We start from the raw sequence: 18301 nt of genomic DNA on the forward strand, positions 1-18301 counted from the left end.
GAACACTTTTTTTCTTGTAATGTTCCTATTAGCATTGTGATAATAATGGCCGTTGACAGAGATCACAGAAAACCTGATGTGCCGGGGTCTGTGGTCATCATTTCGACTGCAGAAAATCTGGGGTATTTTATTTCTATATGTGTTTAAGAAATTACACATTTAACAACAGGCCAAGTTAGTGTATGATGTAAGTGTTTAAATTTCTAAATAAGAAGTATTCTTTCATTTCAGTGGGCCATGTTTTCAGGCTTAGAAGCCCGATTCTGAGTGTGACCATATGTGGCAATAAATCACAGCCTCAGTCAGGCAGCAGGGACTGTATCAGTCTTCTGTGGACAGCAGCCACCCTGGGGGGAGGTGGAAGATGAGAAGATGGGAGGCTGCCTTCCGTCCTCAAGGGTTGCACGTTTTCTAAGATCTAAATAGAAGTGCAGCTTCTTCCCTAATTACCTTGGCATTTAACGGCTTGATAAATGACAAGTGGGCGTAAACCCAAGCAGTCCGTGTTTGCAGCTGGGAAGAGGTATGCATGTCATAGCCTTTGGGCCACAGTTTACTGCCAGGAAATAGGAAGTTACAGTACTTCTTGAAAGTAGTTTCTAGAGTAAATCATTAGTAATTTTGGAGAGGAGCGGAAAGCCCCGAAGATCTAGGTACCATGTGGCTGTTGGCATCTGCACAAGTTCCAGAGAGCCTGGAATGAAAGCTGCTAATTTCTCTTTAATCCTGGGATCGTCTTCAACAGGAAGGGAGGCCAAGTGGAGCAGAGGGCACCTTCACTTTCAGGGCCAGCAGGAGCTCTTGGGATTTACAAATGGATCCGACTCAGTTGTTCAACACTTCCCCCTTGGATAACTTGAAATTGCCACTGGTTGTGACATAGACACTTAGAAGCCTGGTGGGAAAACTGGTTAACACTTTGGTATTTCAGTGTCACCTAAGTTATACATGTGCTGCTGGGCAAATCAGTGGTTCCAAGCCCTGGCTACACCCTGGAATCCTCTGGGAGCTGGAAAACACACTGATGTTTGATGTCTTGCCCTACAGATCTGGTATCTGGATTTTAAACCGCCCCCCCCCCAACCAGGAGATTCTAGTAGGTAGCCAAGTTTGAGAACTCCTGATATAAGTGGACAATTGTTCTCCCCTCCCCCACCAAAGTTCACTTGAAACTTTTAAATTATAGGTTAATATGTGGAGGAAAAAGAGCTAAAAACTGGCCCAGTTCAAGAGTAGACTGTTGAAACAAAACATTCAGTGTAGATACTGTGATTCCGAAAGACATTTTCTTTGCACCACCTGAAATTCCTTTAGTCAGTAGTTCATTTATTTTAAAAAGTGCCCTCTTTTTCAAAATGTGTATTTAGGACCTGGGAGCAGGGTGGACCCTAACTGAAGTGGTACCATCAGAATCCTTCCCTATAAATGCCTGCATCTCACACTGAGCCGGGTTATAATCAAGGAGCGAAAGAGTAAAAAATAATTCAAGGTGTTAGCAGGCCTGGCTGAACTTTAACCAGGCCTGGTCTTTGAACGGTGTAAGGGGAGAAGGGATACTCAGAAGAAGGAGTAGTGTCAAAAAGCGGGATAGGAAGAAGCTAAATCCTAATGCTCTCCTATTCTGAAATTGTGCCTGAAACTTATCCTACACTTATCAAAAGAAACTCCTATTTTCCTTTTTTGGCTTTTCTGCTTTCCCTAAATCCAAGCCCTTTTCTTGGTCCCCTCCCCCGGACATTAAAAATACCCAAACCACGAATACTCCTGAGCTTCATTGTGGACATGGTGAGTATCTGTGGGCTGAACTTGCTTCCTGAAAACCATCTATGACCTTGTTTCTCTGAGAAAAATCCTCTGAGTTCTACACATCGATTTCTAACTTAATTTTTAAAAGAAAACCTTTCTGTAAATTATGGGCTACCAAAAGGAACAAGCGCATTTACAAATTCTAGTTGAGGAATGCATGGAGGGTCAAGTGCTGTTCTTTTTTTTTTTTTTTTTTTAAAGATTTTATTTATTTATTTGACAGAGAGAGACAGCCAGCGAGAGAGGGAACACAAGCAGGGGGAGTGGGAGAGGAAGAAGCAGGCTCATAGCGGAGGAGCCTGACATGGGGCTCGATCCCATAACGCCGGGATCACGCCCTGAGCCGAAGGCAGACGCTTAACCGCTGTGCCACCCAGGCACCCCTCAAGTGCTGTTCTAATACCAAAAGAAAAGTTTTAAGTGTAACAAGTTTGGGTATTCTGTGCTCATTATTTTCATAGGCATAATTTCTTTTTCAAGGACTTGATTTTCCCATCTTTCCGTAAATGCCAACAACTGTAGTATGAATTTAGCATTTGCTAACCAACCCCCATGCCTCTGCAGCTGACCTTCATCCCCCCTCCAAAATCCTGTAACAGGCATAGGAATGATGATTAGAGAAAAGGGTGGAGGGCCAATGGGTAGCCCCATTCACACCGCCGGTCAAATCACCTACGGTCCTTGGCCTCTGAGGGTTGGAGAGCAGCTGCTTGCCCACCTGCCTCCATCCCCCTGGTTCAGCTCCTTTGTGCTGCCAGAACCCACCACCTCTTGGTCTTCAGAGGTTTTAGTATTGTCATATGCTTTGCTGAGTTAGCTCTAGGTAAGAGGACAAGTATAAGGCCACCAGTCATAAATCTGTTTTGTTTTCCTGGTCAAGAAAATAGCATTTCTTTATTCCCAGCTATGTGGCAAAAACAGCTGAGCAAACCCTTTGGTCCACATGTACTTCTGGTTTGACCCCAGCCCATCTTTGGTGAGATCTCAACATTTTCGGAGGACGTAGCAGAACTGACCAGGCCTCTGAAGCCCCAAGTGTGGGACTGATTTTCAACTGACTACCATGTGCCCCCCAAATCACTTCTTTCACAGTGACCAACTAAGCTGGCCCATGGAGCTGTGCTGTATGTGAATTCTGAGCTTGGTTTTCTTACTTTTCACGATATAACCTTGAGTAGAAACTGTCCTACGTTGTGGCTCTGTTTTTCCTGAAGGTCTAAGGCCATGATGATGTCCAATCTTGCTTTTGGCTCAGGAGATTCAGAAGATAGTGACCTTGGGGCCCTGAAGATTTCACTCAATTTGCAGAAGTAAAAACACCCCTTGGGATGAAATTATTGCTAGGGGAGTAACCATTAATAATAATGACTTTTGTTTTAGAACTTTGTTTGAAATAATACTTTTATATATTTCGTTTGGTTATAGTAAAAGCTCTGTAATATAGGTTGAATTGTCCTAATTTTATAGGTGAGGAAATGGAGGCTCTGGGAGGTAAATGAACTCCAATAAATGAGGAAGCCCGTTTAAACCCAGGTTGTTCTGACTGTTCGTCCAGGAGTAATACTTTTCCTGTGTCATGCTCCCTCACAGAGGAGGCAAGAACCATTTTCTTTCTCAATCAGTGGAAGCAGTTAAACTAGTCACTACGTCAGATCCAGCCATATGAAACATCAGTTTAAATCTGACATTGGATTAGAAAACAGTGATCACAGCATGACTATTAAATGAATTAAATGGTAATTTCTTCCTTTTTCCCAGAGGCAGCGTGGTAGCACAAAAGGGCCCAAAACCACTAGACCAGTCAGAAATCCTGGTATCAGTGTCTGAACCTCATTTTTCTCATTTATGAAATAGAGTTGATAACATCTGCTGTTTTTCATCACAGGGCTGTTAATGTATGCTTGAAAACTGTATTACTTATTTTTTAATTCTGAAGCCCTTTCACCCCAGTTACAATTCTTCGCCAGCTTGAACTGACACTTGAATAACCTCTTGAAGATGTTAGGAGAAAGAGAATATGTTGCCATTTGCTCATGAGGACTTTAACACTTAGCTGAAATCATATGAATGAGTAGGTCTAGAAAGAGAGAGAGAGACTTGGAAGATGAGAGATTTCTTGTCTATTGTCATAGGAAGTCATAGGTGAGCCTCTGAGCTGTTTGGAAGCCAATGCTGAGTAAGCTGAAAAATTTAGGACTGAGCCCTCCACCTGTGTCTTGATGCCCTGGACGGCAGTTTCTGTGCTCTGGGTACCCACAGCACAGTCTGATGCAGCCAGTTAGTGGTATTCTTAGAAGCTTAAAAAATAAATTTTGTTCTCCTCAATTAATTTTAAAGTAAAACAAAAATAGTATAATGATTTAGACAGCTTACAGAAGAGGAAATTAAGAAAATATATTGGCCAGTTAACATGAATAACCCTGCCAACTTGATAGGTTATCGTAGGAACTCACATTGAAAACAAGTAGGCTTCCTTACCTCTCCGGTTGGAGAACTGTTTTTCAGAATATTCCAGGTAAGTGTCAGCAAGGATGAGGTTGCCTCGGACGCTGGTAGGGAAGTACACTGGCACACTTTTCTGCAGAAATAGCTGGCAGTGTATGTGGGGAGCCTTACAATTATTAAGGGCTTCAGATTGGGTAATTTCAATTACAGAATGTTTTCTTACGGAAATAATATAGTCCCAGGTTGCGCAAGTATTTATGAAGATATCAATATGGTGTTAATTATAATTGCAAAATACTAGAAACCAGTGATGAGCGGTAGGGGAGTAGTTAATTATTCAGCAACTATACAGTGGAATGTAATCAGCCATTTAAAATCATGTTTTAAAAGCGTATTTTAATGGTAAGAAAAGTATTAATGAGGACAGCAGTAGTATGCAAACCTGTTTACACATAGAGTTTATAGACAGGAGTAGATATCCGTATATCTCAACCTCATAGTAGTCGTCTTTGGGCAGAGCACTTACTGTTTTAAATATACTTTCTGTATTTTTCAAAAGTTCTACAATATGAATATAATGCATTTTTTTTTAAATCCGAAAAACATTATTTAGAAAAAATATTCAGGGGAGGGGAATATCTTCATTAAATTCAGATTTTTTTAAATGTAAAATAAAATTTTTAAGATAGTGTCAAATAAGAGTTAACTGTTTCAGCAAGTGAATGAATAAGTTAGGTGGATTGCCAAAAGGTTCTTGATTTAAGAGAAAAAAAACAGCAAACCTCTTTGGGTGATACATTTTTTTGGTAGTTATAAATAAACCATAATTTTTCTAAACTAGGAGTTCCTAAGCTGGGAAATTTCCAGTGGTGTTTGATTTGCAGTACCTGTTTTTACATAATGCCTGTATTTTACAAGCGAAGAAAGCTTAAAATTTCAAGTAGAAGGAGAATTTGTTTCTAAATACCTCTTGAAGTTTTGGTATTCCTGGAAGAGATTTAATAATTGCTGGGAATGAGTACAAGATTGGTTTTCTTTGAAGAGTGTGATTTCTTGATCAGTATTCTGAGTTAAACGGGACTGGATCATTTGACTTTTACTTTAAATATTTGTGGTCAGAAAGATAATATATCACATTTTGAATATGCTTACAGAACATTGAACCCTGTATTTTATTTTACAGTGTAGCTCTCGCAATATATTACCACATCAAAAACAGGTATGTGGTTGATTAATTTTGTTCTAAAAACATTACACATTATCTCCTATTATGTTTTTCCTATTTTTTTTCTTATTATGTTCTAGTTGCTTCAGCCTTTATGTTCTTTACCCATGTTTTCATGGAATTTCTAGAGTTAGTGTAATTTACCCAAACTTCCCAGGTAAGTGCTGAAATACTGCTCGGTCAGAGGAAACCAGATGGGTGTTAGTGTTTGAAGCCAGCAGAACAGATCTCCTTGATAATGCCCAGCTTCCTTTTCACTCTTGCTTTTCTGTATAATTTGCTTAAACGTTCTTTCTTTCTTTTATAAAATATTATTTTAAAAATTTAGTATGTGCAACTTCAACATGAGAAAAAATGTTTATAGTTTTAAATTAGAAGAAACCGTGGTATAAATTTAGACATAAACTATTTTAACGTAGTAGAAACCTTCTCTCTGACAGAAGTCAGAGGACCTCAAGCAGATGAGAGTGGAGCCGGCATGGAAGCGCCGTTGGTGTCCGTAGCACCGTGCAGGGCGCTGTGCATACAGCATAGTCACCTCTTTCAGTGACATTTACTGGCCTTGTAACAACCAGCCATTCTTTTATAGATTTATGGGTTACTGAGTTAAGCTTTTCTACACATCACCTCTTGTTTTTCAGTATAAAATTGTGAAACTTAATGAAGTGTTTAAGTTGCATGTTGTGAAAATTTCAAATTAGTTTCTGGGGCACACTGAATGTTCATTTTTACCCTTGAACTTCTTTTCTTTCAGCTACCATCTAGTAATGGTTTAAGCATATCCATCAGCCTTTGCTGAGAAGCAAGGTGTTTAAAGAAGTTTGTCACTTGCTTAGATTTGGTTCATTTGAAAACTCAAAAAATGGAAGTCTAGATTTTTTTGCTTAGGTTAATTCAGCTGAATGTGGTTTATAACCTTTATTTCAGAGGCTGTTTAAACAAAAGTGATCAAATATTGTACACAAGAAAAATTATTATTTGTGGATAACCAATAGCATCTCTGATATTTAGCATTGACTTCAGTTTCTTAAAATATGTTAAATCAAAATATATTTTTATTTCATTTTGAATGGCATTCTTGCAGAAAGTAAACTCCATTTTCTCTTATTTTCCCCACCAGGGACCCAGATGGAAGGATGCTCTTAGATATTTTTGATGAAAACCTTCACCCTCTTTCGGTAATCTCCTCCTCCTGATGGTGTTTAATTATTTCTCTTTTGTTTTTATTGGGTGGCCAGTCATCTGAAAATATTTCCTTCCCCAGAAATCCGAAGTGCCACCAGATTATGATAAACACAACCCAGAGCAGAAGCAGATTTACCGGTTTGTTCGGACACTGTTCAGTGCTGCTCAGCTGACGGCCGAATGTGCCATTGTCACCCTGGTGAGTGCCTTCACGATGACCGCAGCCGTTCTGTAGTTCACTGGAGTGGGGTGCAAGCAGGGAGTCTCACCAGGCGCCCTAGGGAAACTACATCTTCACCTTCAAGTTTGTCTTTTTTTTTTTCCCCCCCTGGGAGAGTACAGAATGGATCTCCCAAAAGAGGGTGTGAAGTCTGTTCCACAATTGCCACCTAAAATAAGTTGTAAAATCACATTCAAAACCAATATGTTGAAACATTAAATTTACATAAGTAAAACCTTGGGCTAAAGGAGAATAAGAAGGACCGAGGCCACTTGCTCCCTGCTCACGTCCAGGTTTCCTGTTGTTGATTGCCTGCGAAGGTTTTAATGACATTAATAAGACGTGATGAACACATACGTCCTATATGAATACCTATTTGGGAAGAAGTGCTATACATTACTGCCTTCTCTTTTGTGACTTTTGTGTCAGTAATGTAAGATATTCAGAGATAACATGGACGTAATCTGCACTTTAAAACTCAGAGATAAAAATCTATAATCTTACTTAGATTCTTAAAACTTTAGGGGCTATTTAGGTCAGATCTCATTTGGGAAATAGATTGACAGTGGAACCCATTCTCACTGACCTTTTACATTGCATGCAACTCAGATAAGAAGTTAACTCTGCCCGTGAGTGAGCCCTCCCAGAGGGAGAGCAGAAAGCCATTCCCTGTTGCTTCTGAGAAGAGATTATTGTCTACTAGAAAGTTTACAGGCCACCCAAGGACCCTTTGTCTCTCTGCCACACTAAGAGCTTTGTGTCCTTCAGCTAATTCAACAATAAACCTGTGTGTTTATTCATTCATTGGTTCATCCATTTGTGTGTTTACTCTTTCTCTCACTGAACTTGCCACCAATAGGTAAAACAGACATTCAGCAAGTAATCATTGGGTGATTTGGAATGATTCGGTCCTATTTGAGAAGTATATTTATTACTTAGCTTTGTTCCCCCCAAAGGATTTCAAGTTCTTACAAAAACACGCAGCAGGGAAACAGGGTTGAAATTGTTGTAAAGGGAAATGGTGATAAAGAGAAAAGAAGGGTAAGACAACCAGATGAAACTACAGATGAGATTAGTACTAAACTTTCATGCCTGAAGAAAGATTTATTTTGAAGCTGCTGCAGATGGAACATGGTGGGGATTTTTTTTTACCTTTAATTCCTAAGAAAATTGTGACCTGACTGTGACCTGTTTGTTTAGATTTATTAGCATGAAGAGGTTAGTGTCCTGTGGAGGACGGAGGGCTGAGATTTTAGTCCCTGCCACTTTCCCAGCTCCACCCGAGATGTTGAGAGAACACCTGAAGTGCATTCCATTTCCAAGGGTGACAGGGAGGATTGGTTAATTCATGTCTTTGGAGTGCTGTAGGACTGGTACATTTTTGTCAGTAATTGTAACTACTGAAATCTTCACTTTGTTAGATAAACTGCTGGTAGTGTTGGGGTCTTGGTAGTTACAGCCTAAATATGAGCAGCTTTCGGGGCCCATGTAGTGGGTACAGCACTACAGACCAATTCTCTGGCTGCTGCGGCTGCTTGTGGCAGCTGACCGTCAGCCTGCTTGCCGGTGGGCAGAGGCAGATAGAGGCATGCTCTGAGCGAGACCCTTGTGTGATCATTCTTCCCTTCTCTGTGTCCCTTAGAATTAGAAGCAGCCATTCAGAACAGGTTCAGTTTATAGTTGACAGAGAAGCATTAATCTCTGCCTTTCTCCTGGGCCTTCTCTTGGCATCTTGGCATGCTGCTCGGGAGGAGGCTGGTGGTGGGAGGAGGGTGGCAGTTAGCTCTGGCCCTCGTTGCCCACAAGGAACAATACTGCAGCCTGCCTGTGGTAAGAGAGCTTCCAGGACCATACCCAGAATCTAGTTAACTCAAAACAAATATTTCCAGCTTAATTCTTTGTTCTAAAAGAGTAACAATAACTTAATATCACCAAATGTATTTTTTTTTAGCCTAGCAGAATATTCAGAAATCTCTGCCATTGATACTGACACATGAGGAAATTAAAAAGAGGATGAAGTAACTGAAATTGCACCTTGCTAATTTCTAATAGGTTTTCACTTACGGGCATTGTGTAATATTCCCAGTAACAGCTTTGGGAAGCCAAGGTTGGATGGAAGGCCATGGTGTCCAGCTGCCTGTCTGTACAGCCCTTCCTTTCCCTCAGGAGTTGTTAGAGCTGCGTTAAACTTAGAGCCATGAACAGACAGCCCTTTCAGTCCCATGTGTGATACTTGGATAACAAAATATAGCTCCCTGTCTAAGCCAGGGATTTTGATTATAAGGATGGGAAACCCACACAGAGAGGCCAAGGCAGGAGATTTATTGGAAGGTTCAGGAGTCCCATATATCCCCGTCCTCACCCTACAGCAGGTTGCTCTGTGCATGCCTCTCTGGGGCCGTCTCTTGTCTCCGCTCCTCCCTTTGGGTTTGCAGTATTGAATTTCAGGCGGCTTCTGGTCATACGGATGTGGCAGGGAAGTAACTGTCCTAATCTTGACTGTCTGTCACTTTTTCATTTAAGGCCCAACACTGGCTAATTCAACCTCTTGTGTTTAGTTCAGATTTTGGAGAGGGGATGAATTTTGATTGGCTTCATCAGTGATTGGCCCAGTTCCTCTGGGTCAGATATTTACCCTTGGAACAGTCAGTCGTGACCCAGAGGTGATAGGACAGAGGGGCCCAGGGTTCTGTCCTGAGCCATTGTTTTTCTCACTCTGTTCAGAACCTCCAGTGGTTCCCCATCTTCCTCTGAGGAAGACACAAAGAAGGCCCTTACATGACCTGTAGCAGGCTTAGGCCACCTCTCATTTCAACTCAGCTGCCTCTCCTTCTGCACATACCAGTACCTGCCTTGGGACTTTGGCACTTGACACCACTGCCTGGAATCGTCTTTCCCAGATAGGCGTGTGGTGCCACCCTATCTTCCTTCAAGTCTTTGCTCATAGGGCACGTCCATGGGGCCATGATACTTTGAATTGTAACCTCCCTCCTCCCCCACATTCCCTTCTCATCATTTCCTGCTTTGTTTTTCTTCATAGCCCTTATCACCAGTTAACATTCTTTAGGTTTTAGTCATTTATCATATTTTCTTTATAAGTTCCATGATTAAAAGTTTTTAAATCTTTTTGTCTTTCTTGTTCACTGTAATCTGACCAACATCTGGAACACAGCCGGGTACCTAAGAAATATTAAATGTCAAAGCAAGTGTAGTAATAACTGCCTACTGCTGAAGTAAATGAAAGTGGTATTGACGTGCCTTGCACTTTGCCTGAAACATAGGGAGCATTCAGGAGCCATTTGCTGAAGTCTTCCCCTACCCCAGGAGTTTTATAACTTTAAACTCCTATTCTGCTTCACTGCTTAAGGTATTAAGGTAAGCTTTCTGGAGGGAGGGTGGGCGAAGACTTTAGCTTGGGGGCATTACTCAGCTGAGCCCCCTCACTGAGTGTTGCCTACAAGGTTGGTTCTCTGGAGGGCCACAGTGATGGGTGATGGGAAGGAAAGAGTCAGGCATAAAGAAAGCGGGAGTTGAGAAGAAATGGGGTAGCAAATAATGGAACTAACCAGACAGAAGATATATTACCTTTTTATTATTTCCTTATTTTTTGTAGCTTTATTGAGATATAGTTTAACTTACCATAAAATCCCCTCATTTAAAGTGAGGACTTCAGTGTTTTTTTGTATCTTGTGCAACCATCACTACAACCTAATTTCAGAATATTTTCATCATCAGAAAGCCCTTTACCCTTTAGCAGTCGCTCCCCATCCCCAGTCCCCACCCTAGGCCCAAGTAACCCCACTAATCTATTTTCTTTCTCAAGGGATTTGCCTACTCTAGACATTTTGTAGAACTGATTCATATAATATGTGGTCTTTTGTGACTGGCTTTTCACTTACCATAATGTTTTCAAACATCATCCATTTTGTAATGTAGAGTATTTCATTATTCTTTATTGCCAAATAATGTTCCATTTTGTTTATTCATTCATCAGTTGATGGACATACGAGTTTCTGTTTTTTAGCTATTATGAATAATGCTGCTGTGAACATTTGTGTATATGTTTTTGAGTAGGCATATATTTTCATTTCTCTTGCTATATACCTAGGAGTGGAATTGCTGGGTCATATGGTAACTCTTTAATTTTTTTGAGGAACAATCTGTTTTCCAGTGTGGTTTTGCATTTCCATCGGCAGTTGGTCTCAGAACCTTTCTTTCCTTTTCTCTTTTTTTTGGAACAGTTTGAGAAAAATAGGTATTAACTCTTTAAATGTTTGATAGAATTTACCTATGAAGCCATCTGGTCCCGGACTTTTGTTTCTTGGGACTGGTTCAATTTCATTGCTGGTAATTAGTCTGTTCAAATTTTTGTTCCTGATTCAGTTTTGGCAAGTTTAGGTTTCTAGGAATTTATCCATTTGTTTGAAATTGTCCAATTTGTTGGCTTATAATATTTGATGATATTCTTTTATAATCCTTTATTTTTTGTGGTGTTGGTTATTTTTCTTCTCTCATTTCTTTGTTGAGTCCTGTCTCTCTCTCTCTCTTTTTCCTTTTTTGGTGAGGCTGGTTAAAGGTTTATCAATTTTTGTTGGTCTTTTCGAAGAACCAGCTCCTGAGTTCATTGATCTGTTCTATTGTTTTTTAGTATCTGTTTTGTTTATTTCTGCTCTAATCTTTATTATTTGGTTCTTCTTCATATTTTGAGGGGGTTTTGTTTTGACTTGTTTTTCTAGCTCCTTCAGGTGTAAGGTTAGATTGTTCATTTGAGAGTTATCTTGCTTCTTGAGGTAGGCCTGTATTGCTATAAACTTCCCTGTTTCCTCTTTTGCTGCATCCCAAATATTTTGGACCACTGTGTTTTCAAATTCATTTGTCTCATTATTTTTTATTTCCTTTTTGATTTCTTGGTTGACCCATTCATTGTTCAGTAGAATGTTATTTAACATACATGTATTTCTGTTGTTCCCAGATTTTTTTCTTGTTGTTGATTTCTAGTTTCATAGCATGTGGTAAGTAAGAAAAGATGCACGTATGACTTCAGTCTTTTTGAATTTGTTGAGACTTGTTTTGTGGCCTAATGTATGACCTATTCAGGAGAATATTTTATGTGCACTTATAAAGAATGTGTATTCTGTTTTAGGGTGGAATACTCTGAATATAACTCTTAGATCCATCTTGTCCAGTGTGTCATTCAAAGCCATTATTTCCTTACTGATTTTTTGTTTGGATGATTTACCAATTGCTGTGAATGGGGTATTAAAGTCCCCCATTATTATTGTATTACTATTGATTACTTCCTTTGTTATTAGCTGCTTTATATATTTGGGTGCTCCCATGTAAGGTGCATAAATACGTACAATGGTTAAATTTTCTTGTTGGATTTTTCCCTTTATAATTATATAGTGTCCTTCTTTATCTGTTGTTGCAATCTTTGTTTTAAAGTCCATTTTGTCCTATATGAGTACTGCTACCTCAGCTTTCTTTTCACTTCCATCTGCATGATAAATACTTTTTCCATTCCTTCACTTTCAATCTTCTTGTGTCTTTAGGTCTGAAGTTAGCTTCTTGTAGACAGCATATAGATGGGTCTTACTTTTTAATCCATTCTGTCACCCTGTGTCTTTTGATTGGAGCGTTTAGGCCATTTACATTCAAAGTAATTATTGATAGTTATGTACTTATTGCCATTTTCTTACTTGTTTTATGATTGTTTTTGTAGTTCTTCCCTGTTCCTTCTCTTGCTCTCTTTGCTCACATTTTGTTGGCTTTCTTTAGTGCAATATTTGGATTCCTTTCTTTTTCTTTTTCTTTTTTTCCTTTCTTTTCATTCTTTTTATTACTGGTTTTTGATTTGTGGTTACTATTAGATTTGTATATAACATCTTCTGCATATAGCAGTCTGTATGAAATTGATCATCACTTAAACTTGAACCCATTCTTTACTCTTCTCCCTGTAATGTTTCAGGTATAGGGTGTCATACTTTACTTCCTTTTATTCTGTGAATCCGTTGACTGATTTTTTTTTTTTTAAAGATTTTATTTATTTATTCGACAGAGATAGAGACAGACAGCGAGAGAGGGAACACAAGCAGGGGGAGGTGGGAGAGGAAGAAGCAGGCTCATAGCGGAGGAGCCTGATGTGGGGCTCGATCCGGTAACGCCGGGATCACGCCCTGAGCCGAAGGCAGACGCTTAACCGCTGTGCCACCCAGGCGCCCCTCGTTGACTGATTTTTATAGATACACTTAATTTTACTGCTTTTCGTGCTTCCTACTTTTTTTTACTTTTGCTTATGGTCTTTCTTTTCTACTCAGTGAATCCCCTTGAACATTTCTTGTAGGGCTGTTTAGTGGTCATGAATTACTTTAACTTTTCTTTGTCTAGGAAACTCTTTATCTCTCCTTCTATTCTGAATGATAGTCTTGCTGGATAAAGTATTCTTGGCTGCAGGTTGTTTCCTTTCAGCTCTTTGAGTATATCATGCCACTGTCTTCTGACCTGCAGAGTTTCTGTTGAAAAATCCACTGATAACCAGATTATAGGGTTTCCCTTGTATGTAACTGTCTTCTTTTTCTCTTGCTGCTTTTCACATTCTCTCTTTATCACCACTTTCTGCCATTTTAATTACTGTGTGTCTTGATGTGGATCTCTTTGGGTTGATTTTGCTGGGGGCTCTCTGTGCCTCCTGGATCTGGATTTCTGTTTCCTTCCCCAGATTCAGAAAGTTTTCAGCTGTTATTTCTTCAAATAAATTTTCTGCCCTCTTATCCCTGTCTCGTGTCCTTGTGGGATCTCTGTAATGCAAATGTCAGTACACTTGGTATTGTCTCTGAATTCCCCATATCTATTTTCATTTTTTATTATCTTTCTCTCTTATTCAGCTCGATTGCTTTCCATTACTCTGACCTCCAGATGCTCATCAGTTCTGCTTCTTCTCATCTGCTGTTCATCTAGTGCATTTTTAATTTCACATTGAGTTGTTCATTGCTGATTGGTTCTTTTTTTATGTTTTCTATCTCTGTTGAGGGTCTCACTGAAGTCCTGCACCCTTTTCTCAAGTCCAGTGAGTATCTTTATGACCATTACTTTGAATTCTCTATCATGCATATTATCTCTGTTTTGTTTAGGTCTCTTGCTGTGATTTTTTTCCCATTCTTTCATTTGGGGCATATTCCTCTGTCGCCTCATTTTGTCTCTCTCTGTTTGTTTCTGTGTTTTTGGGAAGTCACCTATGTCTCCTTCTGTTGAAAGTCATGCCCTTGTGAAGAAGAGGTCCTGTAGGGCCCTGCAGTGCCGTGTCCCCTGTTCACCAGAATCTCGTGCTTCAGGGGTATCTCCTGTGTGTGTTGTGTGTGCCCTGCTGTTGTGGCTAAGCCACTTTTGCTTTTAGTCCAGTCGCCTGCAGTGGCTCACTTTTGCCTGTTTGGGGAAGGTTTTGTGCCTGTGTAGGCCAGTCTGGGGCTGCCTTGGGCTGGAGTTGAGTCAGACCATGCATTTGCCAGACATGTAGTAACACCCCATGGCAGATGGTTTCCCTGTTTTGTCCCCTCAGAAGTGTTCGTTGTGTGTGGGGGGAGGTGGGAGGTGCTGCAGTCATACCAGATATCTGTCCTTAGTCCACTGCTGAGGCCACAGTTGGACTGGTGTGTGAGGTTATCTTCCTCTGTCCCTGGGGTAGGAGTCACTTTGGGGTTGTGTTAGCCCCTGTTGGGGCTCTTTGCACACTGCCAGGGTTGTAGCACCATATTGGATGGGCTCTGGCCAAAAACATATTGGAGAAATCAGGACCGCAGGAGAATGTGGGTGCAGGTGAGCCGTGTTACCAAAGTTTGTGCTGGTCCACTTAGGTAGGGGACCTTAGTCTTGGAAACTGAGGCCTGCTGGGTTGGAGGGGGCAGATCTGCAGAAGCCCCTGGTCCAGGTGTTAACAAGGTTTCCTTGGGCTTCCTGTGGGAGGGTGCCTGGAGCAGAGGCCTGGCTGAAGGGGACATGTCCACAGGAGAATGTGGGGGTGTGGGACATGCTGTTAAGGAAGTTAGGTGGATAATGTTTGCACTGTGCTGGTTCCAGCATGTGTCCTTGTGTTTAGGCTAGGGGGCAGGGGAGGGAAACAGCCCCTGCCAGCTCCTTTGTTCCTGGAGAAGTCTCCCAAGGGATTCTGCCCCTCCAGACACGCTTGAAGTTAGTGAGCAAATCTTCCCCCCCCATACCCCAAGCGTTTTTCAAATTGTTGTTTCTATGCTGTATTTCTGTTGGGCTGTTTATTGTACTGTCTGTTCAAGGGCAGGGACTCAGTTTCCTTTCACCCTGCTGGCTCTCCCAGAGCTGAGTCCACTGATTTTTAAAGTTCTAGGTATTAAGCCCCACTCATTGTAAGAACTTGCAAAATTTGGCCCCTCTGGTTTCCAAAGCCCAGTGTTGCCAGGATTTGTCTTCCCCCTGCAGGCTCCTTGGTGTGGGGATCTGTTTCTCTTCCCTCTCCTGGGGACAGTTCCTGTGAGTCCATTTGGCTCCCAAGCACGTCTCTGCCCTTGCTACCCTCTTCATTGTGTCCTCTTCTCTACATTTAGGTGTGGAGAGTTTGTTCTGCCAGTCTTCAGGTTTTTTTCTGGGTTATTTACGCTGATGTGGTGTTACTTAGTTGTATCCATGGGAAGAGGTGAGCTACACCGCCATCTTCCCTGGTAGTCCTAGATTAACTCTCTAAAATTGGTTTGGAATGATTTCAGTATCATTAAGATTTTGGTATATATCCTTGATTCCATGAGATTACATTTTATTCCTCCCCCGTGCCTTTGAACAGTTTTATTATATGCAGTCAGCCAAAGGCTCTTTGTAACTCTAGAATTGCTCACTAACCTGTATTTCCTAGAGACTCTTTAGGATAGTCCTTCTCATGAATTTAAATCTGAAAATTTAATTGAGCAAGCTTGTCCTATTAGCAATGAATAGTCTAGGAATATTGTTTAGGAAAAATCAATTATTATTTTACTTGAGAATTAAAATAGCCAACTGGGAGTTTACTAAAGAACTTGCAGCTGACCCTTGAATATGTCCTTACTGACAAGTTACATGCTATTAAGTGGAGCTTATTATGAATGCCTCATCTTCCAGCATAGCAGCTGCTTTCCCTCGGTAAGGGAGTGTATTGTAGTACCTAATTCCTTTGGTTAGCCCTAGATGGCATGATACTTTTGGGGGTTTTTTAGTATTAAGCATTATTGTAAATATCATCTAGCATACTTATTAATGTCTACCAGCTATGGTATAAAGTAAGTAAGAAGAAAATTGAGTAGCCACCCATTTGCACTGAACCAGTGAAAATCTATTTCAGTGGGGAGCTTGGAGAGATTTGCATGCCTTGTCTGTGTAAAGGAGTAGAGTCTTGGGGTAAACATTGTTTCACAACCTTTTTTGTCTCATGCTTTAAAAATCTGGAGGCTTAGTTAGGTCCGGTCTTAGTTTTCTGCTCTTAGTTCAGTTTTATTCTATATTTTGTGGTTCTTTTTAAAGTTTTTTGAGTGTAGTTGACACACAGTGTTACATTTTTTTCACGTGTACAACATAGTGATTTGACAAGTTTATACTTTTTGCTGTGCTCACCACAAGTATAGCTCTTCTTGATGGAGAATAAGAAGAGTTAGTTGTCAACCTTTGTAAAAGACGCAGTCTGAGGTCCCAAGGACAGAGTCTGGCTGAAATTCCGCTTGACCTGGCCTGGATCTTTACCTGAAGAATGGCAGTTTTCACCCAAATGAAAGTCATGATCTAAAACATTAGCTCACTCTTTTTGCTCATTTAATATAATAAATGCCATTAAAAAATAAAATCTTCAAAAATTGAAAAGACCATTGCGCTCCAGTCAGTGACCTAATTTTTCTCACCAGTAGTTGTCACAACCAGATGCTGTTATGTTACTATTCACTGAGCGAGGTTTGGAAACTCCCACGAAGGTGCTATAATGCAGTGAGAATGCCATGCTGTGTGACTTCCTGGAGCTTATTGGAAGGTCTTTTTGACTTTCTGCGCTTGGCACAGCAGAGTGGACTCTCTCCTCCTCTGAACTTCTCGTCCACCACTGCATCTGGCTCACAAACCATGGGCTCAGTTTTAAATCTGCTCTGCCTTTGTCAGTGCACTTCCCTTTCATGAATGCCATTCTTTGTGGCCGTGTTCTTACCTAAATCCCTACACAAAAACGTACCTTCCTGTTGCTGTATTCCAGAGCCTGAGCTCTTATGTCCGTGCTGTTCCTTATTTGTCCGGCAGGGTGATGTGTCCGTGAATGAAGCACTCTGAGGTCACACCCTTCCCTGGCATTGTGTAGACGGTGGGCACACAGGTGGGAATGAGAGGCGGTCCTTGTCCTCAGGGAGCTTATGGTTTACTAGGTAGAGAGACTGATAAGGCAGCTACCTACACTATACTGAGAAAAACACAGCCGGGGGTAAGTGGGAGGGTCACCCAAACTAATTTGGGGGTACATCAATGTAGACTTGCCCTGTAATGGTTTCCTGTTTTATTACTTTCCAGTATATTTAGGACTGGACTTCTTAGCAGTTTATTGGCTATTTTGTCTTTGGGATTTGAAATATGTTAGTAATTTCTTCTCATGATTTTGCCTTTTAGTGTAGTGCCCCCTGATCCGTTCTGAGGAACACCTGGTATCTGAGATTAGCTGTAAGAATCTAGGTTTTTAAGATTTAAAAAATTGCTTTTTCATTTTAATAAGGGACTAAAAGCAGAAGAGTAACCTTTCTGAGCAAAAGAACTGCTATTTGTCTAGTTACTCATTCAGCAAACATTTGAGTGCCAACCACCCCCTCTCCCCATCTTGGAAAAGCCTCTATTTCAGTGGAAGAGGCAGACAGATTTCCCTGGGTGTTGGCCATTCACCTGTTTTACAGACGGTTGGCTGGTACAAGCTGGCCAAAGAAGCCGTAAGGGAGCCTCTGCTGCTTTGGAGGGAGTGTACGCCTGTGACTTAGGGATCAGGAGGGAGTGTCTGCCTGTGATTTAGGGATCAGGAGAACCATGGGAGGCTCTATGGAGGAGCTGCTAGCTTATGGTCTGACTTCTCTTTCTTTCTTTTTTTTTTTTTTGAAATATTTTATTTATTTATTGGGGGGAGGGGCAGAGGAAGGAGGAGAGAGAGAATATCAAGCAGACTCCTTGCTGAGCGTGGAGCCTGACTCAGGGCTTGAGCTCATGACCTTGAGATCATGACTTGAGCCAAAATCAAGAGTCAGATGCTTAACTGACCAAGCCACGCAGGTGCCCCTGATCTGACTTTTCTTAATTGGCCTAGAGTTTTGCTTCCGTTAAGGATCATTTCTTCTGTTTTCCCTCCCTTCATCTTTTTCTCCTCCCTCCCTACCTCTCCTTTCTCCCCTTTTCCCTCTCTCTCTACTCCCCCT

The 18301-nt window shown here is 41.0% G+C and overlaps 1 protein-coding gene across 1 annotated transcript in view; it reads left to right on the forward strand.

Moving 5' to 3' along the window:
• Positions 1–18301, forward strand: part of CCNY (cyclin Y) — a 218915-nt gene that overhangs the window by 182433 nt on the left and 18181 nt on the right. Inside the window, exons 5-7 of the mRNA XM_002928904.4 lie at positions 5435–5470; positions 6597–6654; positions 6741–6860. Coding sequence (XP_002928950.1) covers positions 5435–5470; positions 6597–6654; positions 6741–6860 — 214 coding nt within the window. The remainder of the gene's footprint in view (positions 1–5434; positions 5471–6596; positions 6655–6740; positions 6861–18301) is intronic.

The sequence above is a fragment of the Ailuropoda melanoleuca genome, chromosome 15 (genome assembly GCF_002007445.2).
Source record: "Ailuropoda melanoleuca isolate Jingjing chromosome 15, ASM200744v2, whole genome shotgun sequence".
NCBI lineage: Eukaryota > Metazoa > Chordata > Mammalia > Carnivora > Ursidae > Ailuropoda > Ailuropoda melanoleuca.